The following is a 21256-nucleotide window of genomic DNA, read 5'->3' as shown; positions in this document are numbered from 1 at the left end:
TTATGAAATGTAGTGGAGTAAAAATTATGATAATATGTTATAGAATGTTTGTTTTCCAAAGAAAAACACTAATAAAATACGGATAATTGAAAATTTACTTTTATGTAAAAGGTAAAAATACTTAAGTACTATACAACTCTGCATTAAGGTTTACACTATTGTTCAAAAGGTTAAGCTCACTTAAATTAAATATTTCTTTTGACCATATACAAAATATCTGAACCCTATTTCATACAAAGATATAACTGCAAACATTAGTTTATTTTTTTTAACAAACTGCATTTCTACATATTAAGTGTTTTAAAGAAAAAGCACCAGTAGCCAATAGATGTGAACAACAAAAAACATCTCAAGGTGAGACCTCAAAAATGTGCTCGATAAAATGACATTTTAGAACAAATGTGACTACACTGAACTGAAGATGTTAAAATATAACATTGATTTATTTTGGATGCTTTAAGCCACCACATAAATCTTATTTTTATGCTTGTTATTTCATAGTTTTGATGGGTTTACTATTATTTCTAATTTAATAAAATAAATATTTTTTTAAAAATATATAATTAATCACCCTATACTTTTAAATGCTATATAAAAAGTGTTGTGAAACAGTTTACACAGTATTAATAAACATAGGAGTAAAATGCATTTCGCGCTTTATATACACATCATGTCCAGACAAAAGTTACAAAGGGTGCAGGTAAATATGTCTCAGCTCGTGCAGTCTCATAGTGGGGGGTCACAGACTCACAGATGCACGCCCACTCTTGTGGTGGGACGGTCTCGTGTCTCACATGCCCGAGAAACAAGCGCGCCTCCAGCATTCAGTGCGCGCGACTAGAGACAGCAGTAGCTCCGCTCGGGATCTCATGTGGGAAATAAAAGACGCTTTTATACGCGGATACGGATTAAACTGTAAAGGTAAGAAACAAATCAACACTTCTCATATTAACAGGCACTAACATACCATCAGTTTATATTGAGTTTAATGATGAATCCGTTAGTAACCGGTGAATCAGAGAGCGCGTATCGAAATAAACTCGTAAATGCGCATAGCCTTAAGACACAGTCGTCTGGTTCAATCTTATATTTTATTATTTATTTATCTCTAAACAAGTCATTGCTATTCATTAAAATCATGTTCACACTTCATGCAGTGTTGGATATAAATTAAACGGTAGTATATTTTTATATTTTTTAGCTTTTAAAGAGATGTATGTTGATTTACAAGTTATGGATAAACCATTGTTTTAATAGCGTTAAATAAAGTAATCATTAGTTTTTATGACAAATTGTCATAACCCATTCGCAGTGTAGTGTCTAAATAAACAGAGCTGTAATGTAGACATTAACTTTACATATACATATACATATATTAGCCTATAATTACATTTATTTGGTTAAATGAATAGGCGTGTTAACTTCTGTTAATAATATAAAGTAAAGTGTTATTTAATGAAACCAAATTAAGTACCAAACATTAGTGATGGTTTAAAACATTCCCCGGTCTTCTATTGTTATGTCAAACAGTTAACCCCACCCCCAGATTCACACTTGTGACGGTGTTGTTGTTTCAGGATTAATAATTTCAAACAGCAGCCATGTTTCGATGGGTCGAGATTCACGGTGTTTACACTCTATTGTAAATTTTTGCTGATGTCTACATAGAGAAATTCATTGTTGGTGTTCAGTGGACTATGACCCTCAGACTACACCTTTAACTATGGGAAATCATGAAAGTTTATATAATGTTTACAGAGTAAAAGCAGTCTAGGATCAACGTCTGTTAGTCAGGCTTTAAAACAAAAGTTCAGGTAAAGGAAAGTGAAGTGAGCCATTTGTTTTTGGAAACGCATGAGACTAACCAGACCTGCTGCTAGCATTTTACACGGTTTACTACTTGCTTTGTGAAGTTTTATGGCATTGTTTTATACATTATGTGTACTTTAGGCAAAGCTGTTAACCCTCTCACAGAGGCTTTTACTGCGAAGGATTTACTCGTGTGAGATGTGCAGACCGTGCACTCACTTTCTGTCAGGTCAGCAGTATAAAACCCTCAGGAGTAGTCTAAACATACCAAAAAAGTAGACCAAACGCTGGGATTTCACCTGTCCTTGAGCCGCACCGGTTCATACTGGTGTGTATTGTCTTCTTATAAAGTAGAATAAACACGTGTCTATGGCGAGGTCTTGCTCTATCATCTCTGTAACGGGCTGTTGCATATAAAATGTAAATACTTTTATGAGGATGAGGGCCGTGATGTTTTTCTGTAGCATGCGGTTAAACACATATAGCTGCTAAGAAGACCAGCTGAGACCGATATGACTTTCCAGCAACAAGATGATTTGCACCAGAAGACCGAATGGAAACTTTTTTGTTTTGAAACTTTACAAACTTTTTGGCCAAATCTGAAACTTTTTTCTCATCAAAAGTCTCATTAAAGCTTCATATGCTAAATGTAATTCAACACTTGTTCCTTTTGTATATATTTCTCCTATGCATTTTTAGGAGAAACATCTGAAACCCTTTTAATACTTAAAAATAAACGGGATATAACTTCTGAACTATAAAAGCTTAACTTTTAGGTGTGCATACATTTGTAAAAATCAATATCTACTGTTGGGTTGGTTTCAACCCATGGTTGGGTAAAATATGGACCAAACCAAACCTAGAAGATATTTTACCTAGCTTTGGGTCAGCATTTTTTAGTGTGTGGTAACCTACGTCAAACTTTTTGTAGTATTGCCAAATGATTGGCTGCCCTACCCAAATAATGACGTCCAACATGCCCAGAGGTTCACTGCAGAAGTTACAAGCTCCTGGATGTAATAGCAGGCATGCACACATTTTATCAGTGTAGGCGAGGGCTCGGGGCAAAACCAATCTGTGCCAGACCGGGATCTCTCATCTGAGGTGTTGACAACAACTTTGACATCACCGTAAGATGACTTAGAAGAGACGGCCACGCAGTCAAACACCAGAGTCTGGTGATAAACCACTGACCCCATGAGCCTTGATCTTTGACTGGAAGTAAACCTTCAATGAGGAACCAACATCTGACCGGTCGTGTCCAGTCCGTCATCTCTTAGATTCCACAAGCGCACAATCATTTTGCTGTGACCACATCAGTCTCGACTACAGAGATACTGCATCCCACAAATCGGTTTATGGGACCGACACGGAAACCCAACAGCTGTTTTCCTTTTATTGTTTAAACCCAAAGCCAAACGTCGCTCTTCTTTCAGCCTATGCTATTTTCTACAGGAGTGTAATCCTGTGTGCAGTCATTTCCTCAAAAGAAAACGTTAGGTTTGTAGTACGGCTGCAGTACGGCACCGTGTTAACCCCCCCCACCTTGTAAGAGCGAGAGGTTCGAGTTACTAATGAAAGGGGTGAAGGGTCTTTCTTTAAAGAGACATCACCGGCTTTATGTGTGTGCTTGTGTGCTTGTTATGGGTTTACTCATTCCCTTTCACCACTGCATCTATTACTTATAAAGTTCATGATTTATTGATTTACTTTATTATTAATATTAAATCAGCAAATCTTAACAAACCCCAGCTGGTCCATCTGACAGCTGCGAGAGCGAGTCGCTCTTAACTTCCTACTTAAAAGCTTGGACATCTGAATTCGATGCGGTGTAGGTTCAACTGATTTCAATATGAAAGATTGTTTATAATAAATAGATAGCAAATGGATATTTTTTTCTTTTCAGACCCTGATACATGTGTGTATAATGTTATAAGGGCCGTTTACCCAACAACATTTTTAACCAAAACCAAAAACTTTATCAATTTTGGCTGTTGGTTTACACAACAGTAGCTGCGTTTCAATTACCCTTTGAATTGCGCAAATTAACATTGCAAATTGAAAATACAGACAATGGAAACACATCATTTATCAGCTGATATTGGCTTAACTTAGCACCCTTTTCTACGTTATACTACGCTAGTAAGGTTTAATCTTAGCTGCTGTATTCTGCTGCTTATGTTGTCTATCGATTTTTTATGTTTTTTTTCCCTGCATCTTTTAATGTGAAGCTGCTTTAAAGCAATTAAGCAATTGAAGAGTTTCGTTGCAAAACGAGATAAATCCATTTTTTAACATTTTTGTCAAAACATGTTTATTATTATGTTCTCATGTTATTATTTTGTTTTATGGTGCTACTTAGCTGTATTTTTTAAGTTATGAAGGTTTAAATCAAAACAAACCAACTGCAGTTGTATTGAAATTAATTGAAATGCTCAACCTAAAAACGAGATTTCTGAACAATTAAAAAAACGGTGGTTATCTCGTTTTGCAACGAAACTCTTCAATTGTAAAAAGCACTATATAAATAAAATTGAACTGAATTGAATTGAATGAGGTGGCAAAACGACAATGGTCGTCTGATGCAAGTAAGTAATTATTATTTGAAGATGACACGGTATGTACTAAAACCTCCCAGAAACTTTTCTGCTCGTAAGTAGGCTATAAGAGGCTTTCCTTGCCAATAATGTTTAGATAATACACTGTAAAAAAATTCCGTAGAAATTTCAATGTTATTGCAGCTGGGTTGCCGGTAATTTACCGTAGATTTACATTTATTTTATTTACTGGCAAGAGTTTGTTCAAAGTTAAATAAATTTTAAATATTAACAAGTCTTTATCTTTACAGAATAAAACTATACAGTAACAGCCTCATGCAAAGCATTCTGGGAACCAGAAATCATCTTAAACCTTTTTCTGCTTTTTGCTTCAGATTTTGTTTCCCAGAATGTTTTGCTTGATGCTGTTTTTTTAGTTTTACTCTGTACTCTGTAAAAACAAAGACTTGTAAATGTTTAATGTTCATTTAACTTTGAACAAACTCTTGCCAGTAAATAACATAAATGTAAATCTACGGTAAATTTCCGGCAACCCAGCTGCAATTTCTACGGAATTTTTTTTACAGTGTACTCTTACGTCTCCTTAGGTTAAAAATAACGCCTTGTGCGGTGGATATTAGCAAACCTACCAACGTTAGTTGACGTGATGTTTGGAATGACTTATTGCGAGAGGAAAAACTAAGTTTCAGTCGCATATCATCGGTTAACGGAAACGCCGTAATTTCCCAAAACTTATTGACTTTTAGAAAATAATGCTAAAGTTTTGCGCAATGCAGCTAGTGACGTTTTCAAGTCCTGAAAATGCTTACTTTTGAAAATGTGGTTCACAGTGCACGTTTTTGAAAACAACATAAACGCAAATCTGTGAAAACAGGGACATTATGTGCATGCAAATCTACAGGCATGCGCAAGTACTTGACAACCATAAACAAAAATAGCAGCCTACAGGACTGGGTTTGTGCTGAGTTTCTTAACACTTGTTTTTTATTTTTTACAAAACGTTGCCGCTTTTTAGTCCAGGATTGCAAGTAATACCTCATCATCCATCTAATAAAAGTTGCTTGATGCTTTCGATTGTTTTTTCGTATTTATCGCTCTTTAGAAGAATGCATACAGTATATGCGCAGATGTGTAGTGCTTCTTTACAAAGTAACATCGCCATCGCCATACAAAATTTTAAGTCATTTGCGTGGATCCATTTTAACGTGGACCTTTCTGATAACGCAATCATGTGATATAATGCAAAGAAAAGTGTCACAAATTGTGCTTATATTGGTCTAAGATCTTAGTAGGAACGAATGTATTTTTAAATTCACCAAAGTTCTACATATTATCAAAGCTGTGCCATTAACATCAATTTTACAGCTTTATTCTTTCAATTACATTTAGGAGAAACATCTGAGACTAGTTGATACTTTAATAAAACATAGCAGAGATCCCTGAGTCTTCTGAGCTTTGAAAGAAGACTAAAATATCTATATTGCTTTTTCCATTATTGTCCCACTTGATTTTAAAAGTGTTATGTGCTGGTTGTATTCAAGTCATTCATGTGAGAGAAATGGATGATCAATGCAGTTTCATTTGTACTGGCGAGTGTTAATTGTCAATAAGAGAAAATAGAGACTGGGATTGCTAATGCCCCATTTATTGGGTTGATGTGAGGGCACCACCGTGGATTTGTAATGGCCTCAACATGTGCCTGGCACATCAGAGTCTCAAAGAGATCTGTAAATGCTCCCTTAAGCTCTTTTCTGAGAAATACTAAAGAAAATATCTGCATGTTGACTAAACGAGAGGTTTGTAAATGTGTTGACTTGTCAGATCCTTAGAAATAAGTCGATGAAATGTTATCACTTGTTTGCCCCGAGAGGAGATTTTTCTTCTGGACAAACACAGATTAAGGAAATCATGTTAAGACTTAGCCTTCTACACTGCCTTTAATGTGATCATCGTTGAAATATCGCTTTTGAAAAGCTGTTTCTAGTATGCATGCAGCTGAGATTGTGTCTAACGTTTATTAAATTAGCTTTTCACATCAGACGGTGGCAAAACTATTGAGTTAGCAAAGACTCACTACCCAAGACCCTGCTTGGGTGAAGGGTGTCATTTCTGTGCCAGTCAATTCCAATTACTTTGTCCTAAAACAAAATAAACTATTCAAACAAGCAAGGACATCAAATTTACTGCATATAGACCCAATTTAGTCCAGGTATGAGTAACCCATAAACTTGAATTTGATTGCATATCGTTTTTGCTTGTGAGATGTTTGACATTCCATCATGTAAGCAAAGTCAACAGTGCATACAAGCTGTTTGCTTTCATTTATTTTTGGGCTGTGGTTAGATGTCTATTAAATATTTAATTGATTTATTTGAAAGCCCAAATTTTCTCACTTTGGCTTAGATCTCTGGACTGTGTTTGGACGGCTAGATGTCTTTTAATACATACATATCAAATACATATTCATCTTGTTATTCCTCACTTTAGATATCATCCTGGTCACCTTGCCTGACTTTACATACAACAATAGACCTATATTAATATAAGAAACAAGCTTGACCATCACTTCTTCAGCTCAAAAGGAAACATCCTTCCTGAGTCAAAGATCCAACACAGACAGAGTCTGGATCTCAGGTCTCTGTTAGCCCAAAGACAAAGCTATACAGGAGTGTTGGATGGATTCTGGAGAGACTTTATGTTACAGTTTTATCTGTAGCTTTAACACAAAACAAGGAGATAATATTACATAACTAATAGAAAAAGAGGTAAAGTCTGCTCACTTATTTGATAAAAAAGCATTTATGCAGCTCAACTGTTGGAGCTGGCGCTGGCAACACCAAAGTCATGGGTTCAGTTTATTGGAAACACATGTTTTTGACTTGTGTGTGCTAAATCTATTAGTTTTACCAGTGATTTTAAGGTATGGATGCAGTGATTTTGCTTTTGAACCTTAAAACACTTAACTTGATTTTTTTCAAAATTGACTTTGCCGACTCTATCAACTCATCACGTCTAGCTCTGTCAACAAATCAGATTCCAACAAATCATACATAATTTTGATGGGTTTTTAAATAGAGAATGTCAAAATGTCAAAATATCAATAACTCATTTTCGAAAATCCTTACGACTCATTTTGCTAGCACAAATAAATCAACCTAGGTTAGCTGAATACCTTAAAAGTCAATAGATTTTGCCATTAGTTCATACTGTCGTCAACAAGCGGATGTGATAAGCATTGTAACGCAGTGGTTTTCAAACTGGGGGCCGCGAGATGGTGCCAGGGGGGCCCCAGTTTTATGACATTTAATGAAATACATTAATTTATCATCAATTCTGTGTAGTTAAACCTAAAAAAATAAGGCTACTAACCAAAAGCACTACTTTTTTATATAATTTAATGTTTTTTTAATTAAATGTTGAGTTTTAGAACAGTTTTTTGTCACAAATTTTCTTTGGGGGGCCGCGAAGGAATGCACCGTACACAAGGGGGGCCGCACGCTGAAAAAGTTTGGGAACCACTCTTGTAACGCATTATAAGTAACGTGCATTATGTAATAATATTACTTTTCTGAAGTAACGAGTAAAGTAACGCATTACTTTTTGAATGTACACATCAACACATTTGAGTTACTGATTTAAAAAAGTAATGCGAGTTACTTTTCAGTTTAACTCTTTCACCGCCAGCGTTTTTTAAAAAAGTTGCCAGTCAGCGCCAGCGTTTTTCATGATTTTCACAAAAGTTGAATGCCTTCCAGAAAATGTTCTTCTTCAAATATATAAACATACAATATACCAAATGAAAGAACAGACCCTCTGCTTTCAAAAAAAAAAAACCTTTCATCCTACCTTCAGTAGTTCTTTTGTAATCAGCTTTTGAATATGGGTAGGTTTCTGCAAAAACACCACATTTTGAGCAAAAAGCAGATATAATTCCATTTTTGTGACGGAGTTTTCATAGAGATCCCATTCAGAGCGATCTTTAAAACAGACACGGACATGCAGCAGCTTGCCATAGGGCAATACTTCCGGTTTTAAAAAGTTGCGGATTACCTAGTGGATAATAGCGGTATTGCGGAAAGACGGAAATACTCGTCATTGGCGGGGAAAGAGTTAATTAATTTGATACAATTTTTTATAATGTACTGAATTAAACTAAACGCAGTGATGTAAAATTACACACTTTATGCGCGCACGCCAGTTTAAGAAACGGAGATGGCAGGCCAGAGCTTGACATTATTGTGATGGGAAATGCAATTTCTGAGTGCAGAACTTCATAAAAAACACCTGCAAGACCTGAAAGAGATCAAGCCTCAGCCAAGTAAGAAAAAGTAACGCAAAAGTAACGTAAGTATTACTTTCCATGAAAAGTAACTAAGTAACGCCATTAGTTACTTTCTTGGGGAGTAACTTAATATTGTAATGCATTACTTTTAACTTTCCCCAACACTGGCAATAAGATCTGTTTTCCGGTTTGTTCATTTGACGTTCGGCAAAAAGCCAACTGATCAAATGTACATGACCTCACATGCATTGTAAGTTACATTAAAATCTTGAATGTACAGTACCAAAAACATCCTGTAAGGGCTACAGAGAGAAAGAGGGAGAGAGAGAGAGCGAGAGAGACAGAGCAGATAGTCTAAATAATGTCTGTTTTGGTTTAAATGTCTGTTTTGGTTTGACTAATTTTGTAAATGGGCTCTCGACCTACGAAAGTGTAAAACAACAGCTTTTAATTGTTTTATTAGCATGAGGTTTGTTTTAGGAAGAATAAATCTACAGATATCATTAAGGTTACAGATTATGATAAAGGTCATCATTAAAGCAGGTTAATGTAAGGAAATGGGCAGGAAACGTCTGCAGAATGCTAGCATGAATGAGATAACTGAAACATGTTTTTCTTACACTTGAAGTTTTGTTAACTTTAATTAATTTTGCATGTGTAGCGAGCTGATAAGCCTAAAGCAATACACATTTAATTCAGTAGCGTGTAAATGACCCTCTGAATTTAACATTGAATGATTGAATTAAGAACCAAAGAAACATTTTCACACTTCAATGAGATTAAGCCAAACACAACCCTGTTTACACCTGATATTAACAACCGTCTCAGATAAGTAATGAAAACCATCCTGTCTAGACACAATTATTATTTAAATTAGCATTAATTAAATGTAATACATTATATATAAAAAGTGGTCTCAACAATTTTCCAATGGGGATTCAAGATGACTTAAAACAAGCATTAAAAATACGCTGAAACAACCAAAAATCAAGACATTTTTATTGTTGGATATTTATGTAACAAATAAAGAGTTTGGTTCCAAAATGGAATAATCCATTTTGACTAATTTCGGTAAAAACGTGTTTTCTATACCAATAAAGTGACAAAATGAAAACCACTATTTTCTGTTATAAACTTTTACACAGCATCTTTAGGTTATAATAAAATTAAAAATTCAAATCCATCATTTGATTTTTAAAGATTTATTATATAAACTGATGATTTTTTCTGCAAAATGCAATAAATCCAAGTTTTTTTTTTGAAAATGCGCTAAGTCTATTGAATCAACATATAAATGTGCATTCATCTTTGGCATGTTATATTCATTTAGTTGACTAGTGGTATACACTGATTAAAAAAAAAAAACATTAAAGGCATTAATCCAAACACTACATTGTCATATTAATATCAATTAATATAATATCAATCTCTCAGGTCATCAAACCAGAGACTATTGTTTACACCTAAGACGAGGCTGAAGTCCAGGGCGATCGTGCGTTTTCATCTATCGCCCCAAGACTTTGGAATGAGTTGCCCTCCTCTATTTGATTAGCTTCCTCTGTGTTCATTTTTAAGTCAAGATTAAAAACCTATCTGTTTGATAAAGCTTTTATTTCTGGTTAAAGTACTGTGTTTTACCATGATTTAATTTATAGTTTTTATTTCTTTTAATTTATTTTAAATGGTAGTGGTACTTTTTAATTTTTAACTTTAAATTTTTAACTTTTACTTCTATTTTTACTGTGCAAATATGGTGTGTGTTTTATGTGAAGCACAGTGGTCAACCATGTGTTGTGGAAATGGTGCTATATAAATAAAATTGACATTGACATTATTAAGAACACTGTCATTGCTGCTGTCTTCCTTTTGACGCCGTTGCTAAACTTTTTTGACAGCGATCAGCTGTAAAATATTTTGGTCCTGCTCGATTTTCTTGTTTTCAAGTAAAATAATGTAAAGTTTTTCATAAGATTCCCTGAAGTCAATGTGTTAGCATGACAGAAGCTTGATGCTGTCGGGAGAACGAGCAACCGCCGGCATTTTTTCTTTGCCCGAGTGCCTCTCACATAAATTATTTGATGATGGCTTACGTTTCTTCCCCACTACAGAAAACCACCACAGGTTTATCAATGCCATCAAAAGTATTATTTTGTTTGTTTGTTGATCACGAAGTACAAATTAGATCAGGAAAACTAGGATTTTGTGTGTATTCAAAGTGCTACCCTTATTGTTTACAATGCGTGGAATGGTGCGCTGTGATTGGTTAACCGAATTTATTGCATTCTGCAGAAAAGGAGGACTGCGTTTATGGCGTTTTGGGAAAAAGTGGAGAAAAGATGACAGAATAACACAGTGGATATTGTATTTTGCGTAAAATTAAGAATTAACTTTTTTAATACTGACCTGATATAAAACTGATGGTGGCGTTTTATTGTGTTTTAGAACTCTTCAAATGCACATCTGTCTAGTTATTCCACGCTCTAATACATTTTATTTGGGGCCATGATGCGAAATTACTGTAATCAGTTGGAAACAAAACCCGTAATGGTCCTAAAATAGTCATTTAGTCGTTCACACCTTTGTCCATCACTGTGCAGTCTGATGGGATCATGATGATAATAGCGGATGTAAACAGGGCCACACAAAGCCATTAAAAGACGCCCATCAACTTATCCTGACGCTGAGTCTCTGGCAATCCACAAACTCACATTTACCACATCTGAATGACAATAGTATCACAGTGACTTTGTTAACCATAATTTGGAGTGAATTTAGTAGGGCTCTGGGAGGGGGGGGGGTTGTGTTTTAAAAAGCCCTGGACCCTACCGGCCATCATACATCAGCTACATAATGACACGCCACACCCCGCCATAGACGAGAGATATACACCGCCTCTGCTTTTGTTCTGAGTGTCTAAGTTGAATTTTATTGTCATGTCATCTCTTTCTCTCTGCTTCTCTAACTAATGAGCCGAGGCATTCGGTGCTGTCTCTTATCTCCAGAGCCAGAGGGTCTATTGTCTGAGACGATTAATAATGCAGGAGGCGCTCTGTGTTTGTAGAGGTTTTTTGTCACAAATCCAACATGGGACATTTTTTGGTAACTGGGTTGGTCAGACTGGACTGGATAAGCACATCTGAGTGAATAGTGCAGTACAATGATGTGTTAAATATCTCATGATTAATATGATATTCAGCTTTTTCAGATACTTCTTAAAATCTGCAAATGTACAATTGAGATGTGGGTAAAGGCAAATAACAGGCCTAGGTAGATTAAATGTGACTGGCCTCTGTTTTTGGTTTAGTTCGTGTGAAGTCTTCAGTAGACCAGTCTTAGATATGACTCGACAGAAAACATCTGGTTTCTCTTTGACCTTTTTGGACGACTGATATCACCCCTACAGGCTCAGCAGCTCCATGAAAGTCAGGGACATGAGAAGAGTCCGAATTAACAGAGGTTAATTACAAGCTAGCCGCAGTTCCCAGGTCAGTTTAGCCCTTAAACAAAAAAGATCAAAGCCAAATTGCGTTCGAATCCTGTAACATAATGCATCTGGAAGCTTATAATAGCACATCTAATAAAACAGACCACTGCTTTGTGCACCATGCATCTGTTTAACTGCAGATGTAACTTGTTACTGTGGTTTATCCTGTTAGATAAGATGAAGCATAAAGGTGCCAAAGAATGCATTGAAATAATTTGTTAAATTGTTCTCCGATATCTACACAGAAGATTTGTGGCTTTATTAAGTGCAAAATTATCCAGAAACGTCTATTTACAACCCTTTAAAATGAAATGGTCAATTATTACCTTATTTGGAAGGGTCATGAATAATAATGTGGAGCTCTGCTCTGATTGGCTGTTTCTCAGAGCAGCTCCTTCAGTAGCTCTGTGTGTGTAAACAGATTTTATGTTTGAGTCTGTATCAGATGAATATAAAGATTTTGAGGAATAATTAATAGTTTGGAGTTTGTTATTGGACGTTTCTGAGTGATAAGTTTGTGTTTTTTCAGTATGGACCTGCAAAACGTAAATGTAACGTCAATAGTAGAACTTCAACCTAAACACTAGCATATAGCATTAACTAGCATATAACGCTAACTCAGCAGTGACAACTTTGTTTAGCATTGTAGCAACATTATATATAATTTAATGTGAAATTTAATGTTGGGCGTACATCTTGACTGTAACGTCACAGTTGGTGTTATGTTGAGATTGGTCTGTTTTCCAGCTGCATGAGGTTTACATAATGAGGAAACAATCATGTTTGAAGCTTGCGATATGTCATTACCATGTAATGACATCAATTCTTATTATTCATCTATGCCTACATAAATACAGTTTTACATTATATGGCACCTTTAAATTGTGTTAGATATTTGGTAATATATTGAATAGTCATGATATATTTTGTTTTGTCATCAATAAGACTTAAAAGGGATACGATAGTTTAACCAAAAATGAAAATTTTGTCATCATGTTGTAACCGGCATACATTTCTTTGTTCTGCTGAAATAATGAAGCAGGAAACAGAAGCACCATTGACTTCCATAGTAGGAAAAATACTACTATGGTAACACAGTCTCACCCCATGGCGTCAATATTTGACGACACTTGACCATGCGTCAATATGATGACGGGGAGGGTATACCTTTCGCGTCATTTTTTGACGAACTGGGGACTTCAATACTATTACGTCCGTTGCATTCTCTTTTCCTATTTTCTTACCATTTTCGCGTCGGTTTAGGGTTAGATTACGCAAAATTAAACAGTGTACGCGAAATTAAACAGTTCTCACCTGGCATTGGGGTTAGAGTTAGGTACGCGAAATTAAACAGTTGTCACCTGGCGTTGGGGTTAGAGTTAGGTTTGGGTAGGGATGTCATTATGTAAATCTAACCCTGAACCGACGCGAAAATGGTAAGAAAATAGGAAAAGAGAATGCAACGGACGTAATAGTATTGAAGTCCCCAGTTCGTCAAAAAATGACGCGAAAGTATACCCTCCGCGTCAACATATTGACGCATGGTCAAGTGTCGTCAAATATTGACGCCATGGGGTGAGACTGGGTATGGGAGTCAATGGTGCTCAAAAATTGCAAACATTGCTCAAAACATCTTCCTTTATGTTCAGCTAAACAAGAAAATTAAAACCGTCAAGTTATTAAAAACATCAAGTTATATATTAAATTTAACCCATTAGTCAATAATCTATTTTATTTATATCACCCAGCCCTACACCTCTGTTCACTGACTTTGCACTCCCGAAGCCCCCGCATTTCTCATCTCTCTTTGAAAGGCACTAAATCAAGAACCGTCTCATGTTCAACACCTGTTCAGAATTCTTTACCGGAACTTTCCCAAACAATGGATGTTTTTCCCGTAGTCTCCCACATCTGGAAAATGTTGCAGTTCCCATTCTGACAGGATTTATTGCAGAGGGCTTCAGAGGAGAGCTGGAGCTGTACGGCAGGCAGTCATTTCAAATAAGTGCATGAGATCTCTTTTATGTTATGCCATTATTTCTTTTCCAGATTTTTGATTTAATAGTTGTTTTTGAATATGGAGATAAAACTGACAGTATGCACACCTGGTTTACATTGAATTTTAAATGACGGCTGTAAACTAATGACAGTTCTGTAGTCATTACATTATGGAGCTGAAATGGGTATTTACTGTATGTTCCTTTATCTGCTCTGAACATTCATCCAACCTAAATGTTTTAATGTCAAATGCATTGCAGTCGCATCCTAGAGCTCTGCATATATAAAGTTATGATAAAGTTTAAACATAACATCACAAAATTAAATGCAACAAATATTCCTGCAGCATTAGAGGAAACATCCATGTTTTTATTAGCTTATTTTAGAGACTCTCATGCATTATTTAGTAAAGGCCTCGAGGAATGCAAATGTGACATGTGGGATAAACTAATGCAGAGCGGGCAATGTGAAGTCCATTATTACCCCCGCGATCTGAAGCACAGGGTCACTGCCTACATTTAAAGACTTTCTAAAATGTGCAAAATCCTATTTGCTTACAGCCCAGTTCATAATAATTGTCATGTATTAAGAGAAACTCTTATTTGACAGTCGCTTTGGATAGAATCATCTGCTAAATGAATACATATGAATATATTGTACACAATTTTCACAGTTCTCAATTGTTGAGAAAGCAAAGGAGAGTATTGTGTTAGCAGCTCATGGGTTCGAACCCAGGGAACACACAAACTGATGAACAAAATGTGTACCTTGTAATCCACTTTGGATAAAAGCGTCTGCCAAATGCATAAATGTAAAGATCTGGACGAGTAAACTGTTATTTGGTACTAACTCAATTTATAAGGTACTGACACAGCCTGTGGTCCCAGACGTGAATATCTGCCAAATCCATCTATTTCACCCATTTGGAAAAGTTACAGGGAGTGTGTCTGTGCTGCTATAGGGGCTGTGTCTGAGATTGTCCATCTCTTGAGAAATACTACAAAAACTCATCTCGGTCCCTTTTTTTACCTTTTGTCTCCGCAGGGTTCCAGGTATAGAAGGAGAAGGACACGACCTTTAAACTCTGAAGTGTCCCGGTGCCAGCTGGACAGGTCAACCCAACCGTAACGCCACAGGACAATAGCAGCGAACCCGGAGACCTGAGACAGATATCGAAAAGCAAATAGTCAAGCACATAAGCTTCAGAAAAGCTTCTTGGGAAAAAAACAACAAGGAAAAAGCCTTTCAAATTTCGAAGGAACGTTGCAAGAAAGAAAAAGGAAAAATCGAATCGAGAGCAAATATACTGACTGCTGTTTGTGCCACTCTGTGGTGAAGAAAACATCTCATTTGGGAGAGATTCTGGATTACAAGAAAAGGATTTCCCTATATAGAAATGCTTGTTTGAATACTGGTGACCACGAGTTACAAATTATAGCGAAGTCAAGCAGTTAACGTTGTCACTTAAACCTCCCAGACTGACACCTCAATGTATAAATGTCTACATGTTTAGGGATCCTATAAATGGATCCCTAAAAATTCCCATCGTCTATATCCTGCTATGATTCAGAAAGCTAAACCCTCGTTAAGCAACCGTTAGATTTCCTTCACCGAGGTGTCACTTTTGTACTTTACATTTTTGTACTTTTTGTTTGGATGCGACTTCCCAAAAATGAAACCCTTAACCCCCATTGGTTCGCCCTCTCCTCTCCGGCTCCTAAACAAGGGCCCCGATTACCTGCGCAGGCAGATGGACGCTGGATGCAGGGGTCGATCCATCAGTGCCGTTGAACGACTAGAGGCCGACAAAGCTAAATATGTAAAGAGTCAACAAGTCATCAATACCAAACAAGAGCCTGTTTTAGTGCCCTGTGCCACCCCTCCACCCCTGCCCCGTCGCAACTTCACCGTGTCCACACCCTCAACACCCGTTCTTTCTCCACGAAGACAAACACTTCCCTCCTCTTCATCGCAGCTCTCAGAGGACGACTCTAGGAAAGAGAATTTTCAGTCCGAAGCTGATGTGGAAGCACGCGATCGCAACAATGCAAACAAGCCCCCCACTCCTTCCCAAAGAACCCCGATCTCTAAGCCGTTAGTCGCCCCGCACAGCGCTCCGATGATGCGAAGGAGCACCGGCAAACGAATGCTGCGTCCCGACTCGCTGGTCATCTACAGACAGAAGAAAGAATGTAAGAGCCCCGGCAGCGGTGGTGGAAACGTCAACATGGAGGCGAGGGGCTACAGCTTCGTCCGAAGGCTCTTCCAGGGATCGATGCGTGAGAAAAACACAGCGCACGAAACGGCTCAAAAGATGGTGATAAACGAAGAGAAGGCTGCTTCTTCTCGCGATGGTGACTCACGGATGTCCTGGTCCAACGACAAAGACACCGACGGCGGTAATGAGACCAGAAGATCGAGCAGATCTGATCGAGAGTCCTCGACGCCTCAAATCGACAACACTGGCTTTCTAGATAAACAAACGAAGAACAGCGTGCATAACAGTTTACGAAACACCGTGGGTAATTGTAACAAAAACGACATGGACCCGTGGAAACCGATCGTTTCTCGAATGAGGTCAGATTTAAAACGTTCAAAGTCGGACTTGCGTCTACGCTGCTCCCTGGCTGTGTCCGAGCAGGAGCGCTTCTTTGACTTTTGCGGATTGGACCTAGATATGGTGGAGAGACTCGGACCGGATAACTTTCTAACGGGGGCCAGTTCAGTGGACACTCTCTCTTTGCTCCTGAGGAGCGTCGGAGGCGGATCAGAACCCAGCGAGTTTTCTCGGCACTCCGGGGAAGGACTTTTTCAGGAGGAGCTCACCGAGCAGATACCCACAGGTGTGTCTATTATCGAGAGAAACGCACGTGTCATTAAGTGGCTCTACGGTTGCAAGAACGCAGCAGTCCAGGAAGGACCCAAAGAGTCCACGGTTTGAGTATTATATTAATAAAAAAAGACTTTTATTCTTCACTGTCGCCTGGAGTAACTGATACCGAAAACCACACTTATGACTGTATTTATTTGTATTTAAGAGATTTGTTTAGCGTTCGAAACCAGTACGAACCTGAAGCATGTTTCACATGTGAGCATGCATATTGACATTATTTACACTGTGTGGTATTACTAGTGATGTCATTTCCTGTTTTTTGTACACGAGTACGTACTGTTACTTCTGTTGACTTCAAGAACATCTCGGCTTATAATTTCAAAATGAAAACCACTAAGCTTTTCTCCGGGGCCGGGATACTAATGCATGAGTGCCAAATGAACCATGTGTACCTCATTTCCCAAATGTCCTGATTTAGTTTGTGTGTTGCCTTTTTCCTTTAACGCAGGCGTTGGAACGAACACACAGAGACCCCCGTGGGGATATAAATGCACTGAATTGGAGAGAAAACGAGAATGTGAGAGAGAGAAAGAGCAATGTATACTGCTCAAATAACTTATTTTTAACATCAAGTGTATGTGAATGAACATGCTGGGCATTAATGGCAACCTGTTTGATTAACTGTGCCAAAGAAATGACTATGTACTTAACACTGGCTGTGTACCAAACCCTTATGACCCACATCACTGTCTGTTGTCTACACAGGCAGCTACCTTCTTAGGCAGCATCCTTACTTTATAGCTATCAACTTTACCACCATGTTGGATTACATTTTTGAGCTTGTTGTAATGCATTGGGATTGTCTTATCAGTAAAAGATACATGCAATCCCGCATTAGTTTGGGATATAACTATGCACCGATAGGATTTTTTTGGGAGGCACAAATTAAAACAAATATAATAAGACAGCATGACAACCTTCAAAGGTGTTTTTTGCTATTCAGCATTTATTTTATTAACAACATTAACTCATTTTTTACATATAATGGATTTCTTTATGCAGTTAATTAATAAACAATCGGTATCGGCCTGTCTCGTGCTATTGCCGATATGTCGATGGTTTCAAATTCATCAAAAATCGGCCGATAAATATCGGTGACCGATACATCGGTGCATCACTAGATATAACCAAATATTCAAAACTGATGGGGATACAGATACAACTGTGAGAATCGTTCACTGAAAAATAATGAATAATCTGAAAATGTGATGCTGTTTAGGTAGGTAGCTCACTATGAAGGGGCACACTTTTATTTTGTATTCTACTGAGAGTTACAATGTCAAATCCTCAAATTCATTACAGTGTTACTGCTTAAATATTGTAGGTTTTACTTTGGTGATAAATTTCTGTTGTCTGCACAACCCTCGTGAGGATAAACATATTTTTATGCAGTTGAGAGTTTGTGTGGCTAAACATTCTTCAGTAAGCACTTGATGATCACGGTTTTGTGTTACACCCACAAAAGTAAATAAATTCGAGGAAGCCAAAGAGAACTGATGGGGGTCACGCAATCCCAATGTAGGAGCAGTGATCTGTTCTCAAACTTAAGGAGACGTCTGACTCTTCCTCCCATCTAAACACATTCATCAGACACTGATTCTCCTTTAAATCCCTCTGACTGGAGACATTAATCAATCTCTATCTCTTACCACTCACGTCAGGTCACATGGCAACCCGCAAAGATGTGGAACTGTGATATCTTTCCTACGTTACAAAGGTGATTTGTGGGTTACCTTCATCTCTCTCTTGCATGTTTAGATTTAAATCCAAAGAGAATCCAAATAAAGTCATATTTCTGAACAACTTTGAGTGTGGATGTCATTTTAGTTATTACTGTCATGAGTTCATACAGTCATTTTGTGTTTCCCAAGCCTGTTAAAATAGTGACTATAGCAACAGTGAAAAAAGCAATTTGTTAAATTTACTTAAAAAATCCTTGTAACAATTTGCACAAAGTTTTTTTAAGTAACATTTACTGCTTTTTTAAGTACAACTTACCTACTAAAATCAAATAAAATCTACTTAATAATGCATGAAAAACATTTGCTAAAAAATTATGTAAAGTATATTATATATTATATACATATATATATATTAATTTAATATTGAAGCATTGCTGTCCTAAAAAAATCTTATTTACTGTTGTATGGTGTTTTTGACATGAATTGTCAGCACTGTGGAGAGAAATACAATAAAATGTGCTGAACAGGGTTCATGTAAGGAAACACTGATCACCTGAATGGTGACTTCACAAAATTATCATTTACAACAAAACAACATCAATGATATAAGAGCTTAAACCTTTATGACATTTTATTAACAAATATTTAAGTTGTTAAAGTTATTATCAGTTTTTATTCTGTGAAAAAGCTTTAAAAATCTAATTATTCAGGTGCAAAGGATTGTGGGTATTCTTGACAACATGTGCAAATAAATTTAAGTTTATTACTTGAATATTTTAGTTTAAGTTGAAGTTAAATGAACTCAGATTTTTGACTTAAACGCAATAAAGTTTTTGGTTAAAATTGACTTAATTATTTTAAGACTATGTGCAGTGACTATAAAACAAGAAAATATTAAATAATACAAGAAAATATATAATACGACTTACTATTCCCACACTGTTCATTCTGTACATGAATTAATTGTGTATTTATCATCATTTTACTTAGGAAAACCTAGTTCTTAATAAATGCTAATATTATGTTTATGAGAGTTAATCTAATATATTTTACTACACCAAAAAGGTTTTTTGTTAACCTTCCTTAAGGCATTTCGTAAAATGTCACAAAATATTTTATTTATTTATAGTGTTCATGGACATGATTTTCACTCACAATGAATTTCTATAGTTTTTCGTGTACACTAGCATTTTTTTTTTGTCATTTTATGTATTGTTTTATCCCTTCTTTTTTTTTAAATCATTGTCGCTTGCAATTTGATTTGGGGTTTGGGTTAGTATGTCTGAAATGTAACAGAAAGTCGTTCTAACCCCAACCTCTAGCGACAATGGTAAAAAAGGAGAAAACAATATATAAACTAACATGAAAAAGGAAGTCGTGCGGACACGAAATTGGGTTGCATAAAGTGCTGTTTGTGAATGCACTTTTTTTGTAAATATCCTTAGTGAACACAATTAGATTTGCGTTAAAGGAAAAGTCATGGAAAGTCATTAGTCAAAAGGCGTAGATGATGATGATGATGTATGTGGAAAAACGTTTGCATTGCAGGATCTAATGCTGTAATGCATGACTGCTGTCATTCAGTCATGTGCACATGTTAGCACAGATCTGATAATTACACACCTGTCTATCTTATATTTTCTCTGGTCTTAAATGTTGTTTAGACAAGAGACAGTTCACTTGGTTGCTAACAAACCTGGGCCAGATGGAAAAACAACACAACTACATGATGTGAAACAGCTCATCAGCTGATAGTTGGTTTGTAACGCTTGAGTCACACTTCAGTAAAATCTCTACAACTCTCATTCCAGCTCACGGCTCAACTCTCACTTGTTTAAAAAAAATGTAAAGACACACGATTACAAGGCTGGTAGGAACACATTATTGTTTAGAATTTTCCAGCACTAAATGGCCACTGGGCTCAGAAAGTTTAACACATTTCCAAATATGCATTTGAATTTATTGTTTTTATGTTGGTCATTGAAAACTTACACATTGCCTAAATGTGACAACTTCAACTTTATTTGTATAGCACATTTAAAAACAACAAGAGTTGACCAAAGTGCTTCACAATCAAGAAACCATAAGTCATAAGTTGCATGGGTATTTGAAGCAAGGCCAACAATACGCTGTAAGGGTCAAAATTATAAATTTTATATATATACAAATGATTAGGATATTAAGTACAGATCATGATCATGTTTCATGAAGATATTTTGAAATGTCCTACAGTAAATATATCAAAACTTTACTTTTGTGAGTAGATGCAGTTGCTAAGGATTTCATTAAGATAACTTTAAATGGTGATTTTCTCAATATTTTGATTTTTTTGCACCCTCAGATTCCAGATTTTCATAAAGTTGTATCTCGACAACATTTTGTCCTATAACGAACCATTCATCAATGGAAAGCTTATGATGTATAAAACAGAAAGGTTTTTCCGATGTTAAGGCTCCATCCTGATCTCATGAGAATTCCTACATATTTTATGAGTTGGCAAATTCGTACGAATTCATACAAAGTTAAATCCTGCAAAACGTAAAATTATCA

General features: G+C 36.5%; 1 protein-coding gene across 1 annotated transcript; it reads left to right on the top strand.

Moving 5' to 3' along the window:
* Nucleotides 1-770: 770 nt before the first annotated feature.
* Nucleotides 771-17890, top strand: fam110d (family with sequence similarity 110 member D). Its single transcript, XM_055211710.2, has 2 exons — nucleotides 771-921; nucleotides 15176-17890. Exon 2 carries the CDS (start codon nucleotides 15804-15806, stop codon nucleotides 17070-17072), a length of 1269 nt encoding a protein of 422 aa, XP_055067685.1. The 5' UTR covers nucleotides 771-921; nucleotides 15176-15803; the 3' UTR covers nucleotides 17073-17890.
* Nucleotides 17891-21256: the final 3366 nt, after the last annotated feature.

This window comes from Misgurnus anguillicaudatus, chromosome 10 (assembly GCF_027580225.2).
Source record: "Misgurnus anguillicaudatus chromosome 10, ASM2758022v2, whole genome shotgun sequence".
Classification (NCBI taxonomy): domain Eukaryota; kingdom Metazoa; phylum Chordata; class Actinopteri; order Cypriniformes; family Cobitidae; genus Misgurnus; species Misgurnus anguillicaudatus.
The sequence above is the reverse complement of the archived record's forward strand: the minus strand, read 5'-3'. Positions and strand labels throughout refer to the sequence as shown.

Excerpts from the sequence above, each read along its gene's own strand:
- fam110d (XM_055211710.2), top strand. The coding sequence starts at position 15,804 with ATGAAACCCTTAACCCCCATTGGTTCGCCCTCTCCTCTCCGGCTCCTA.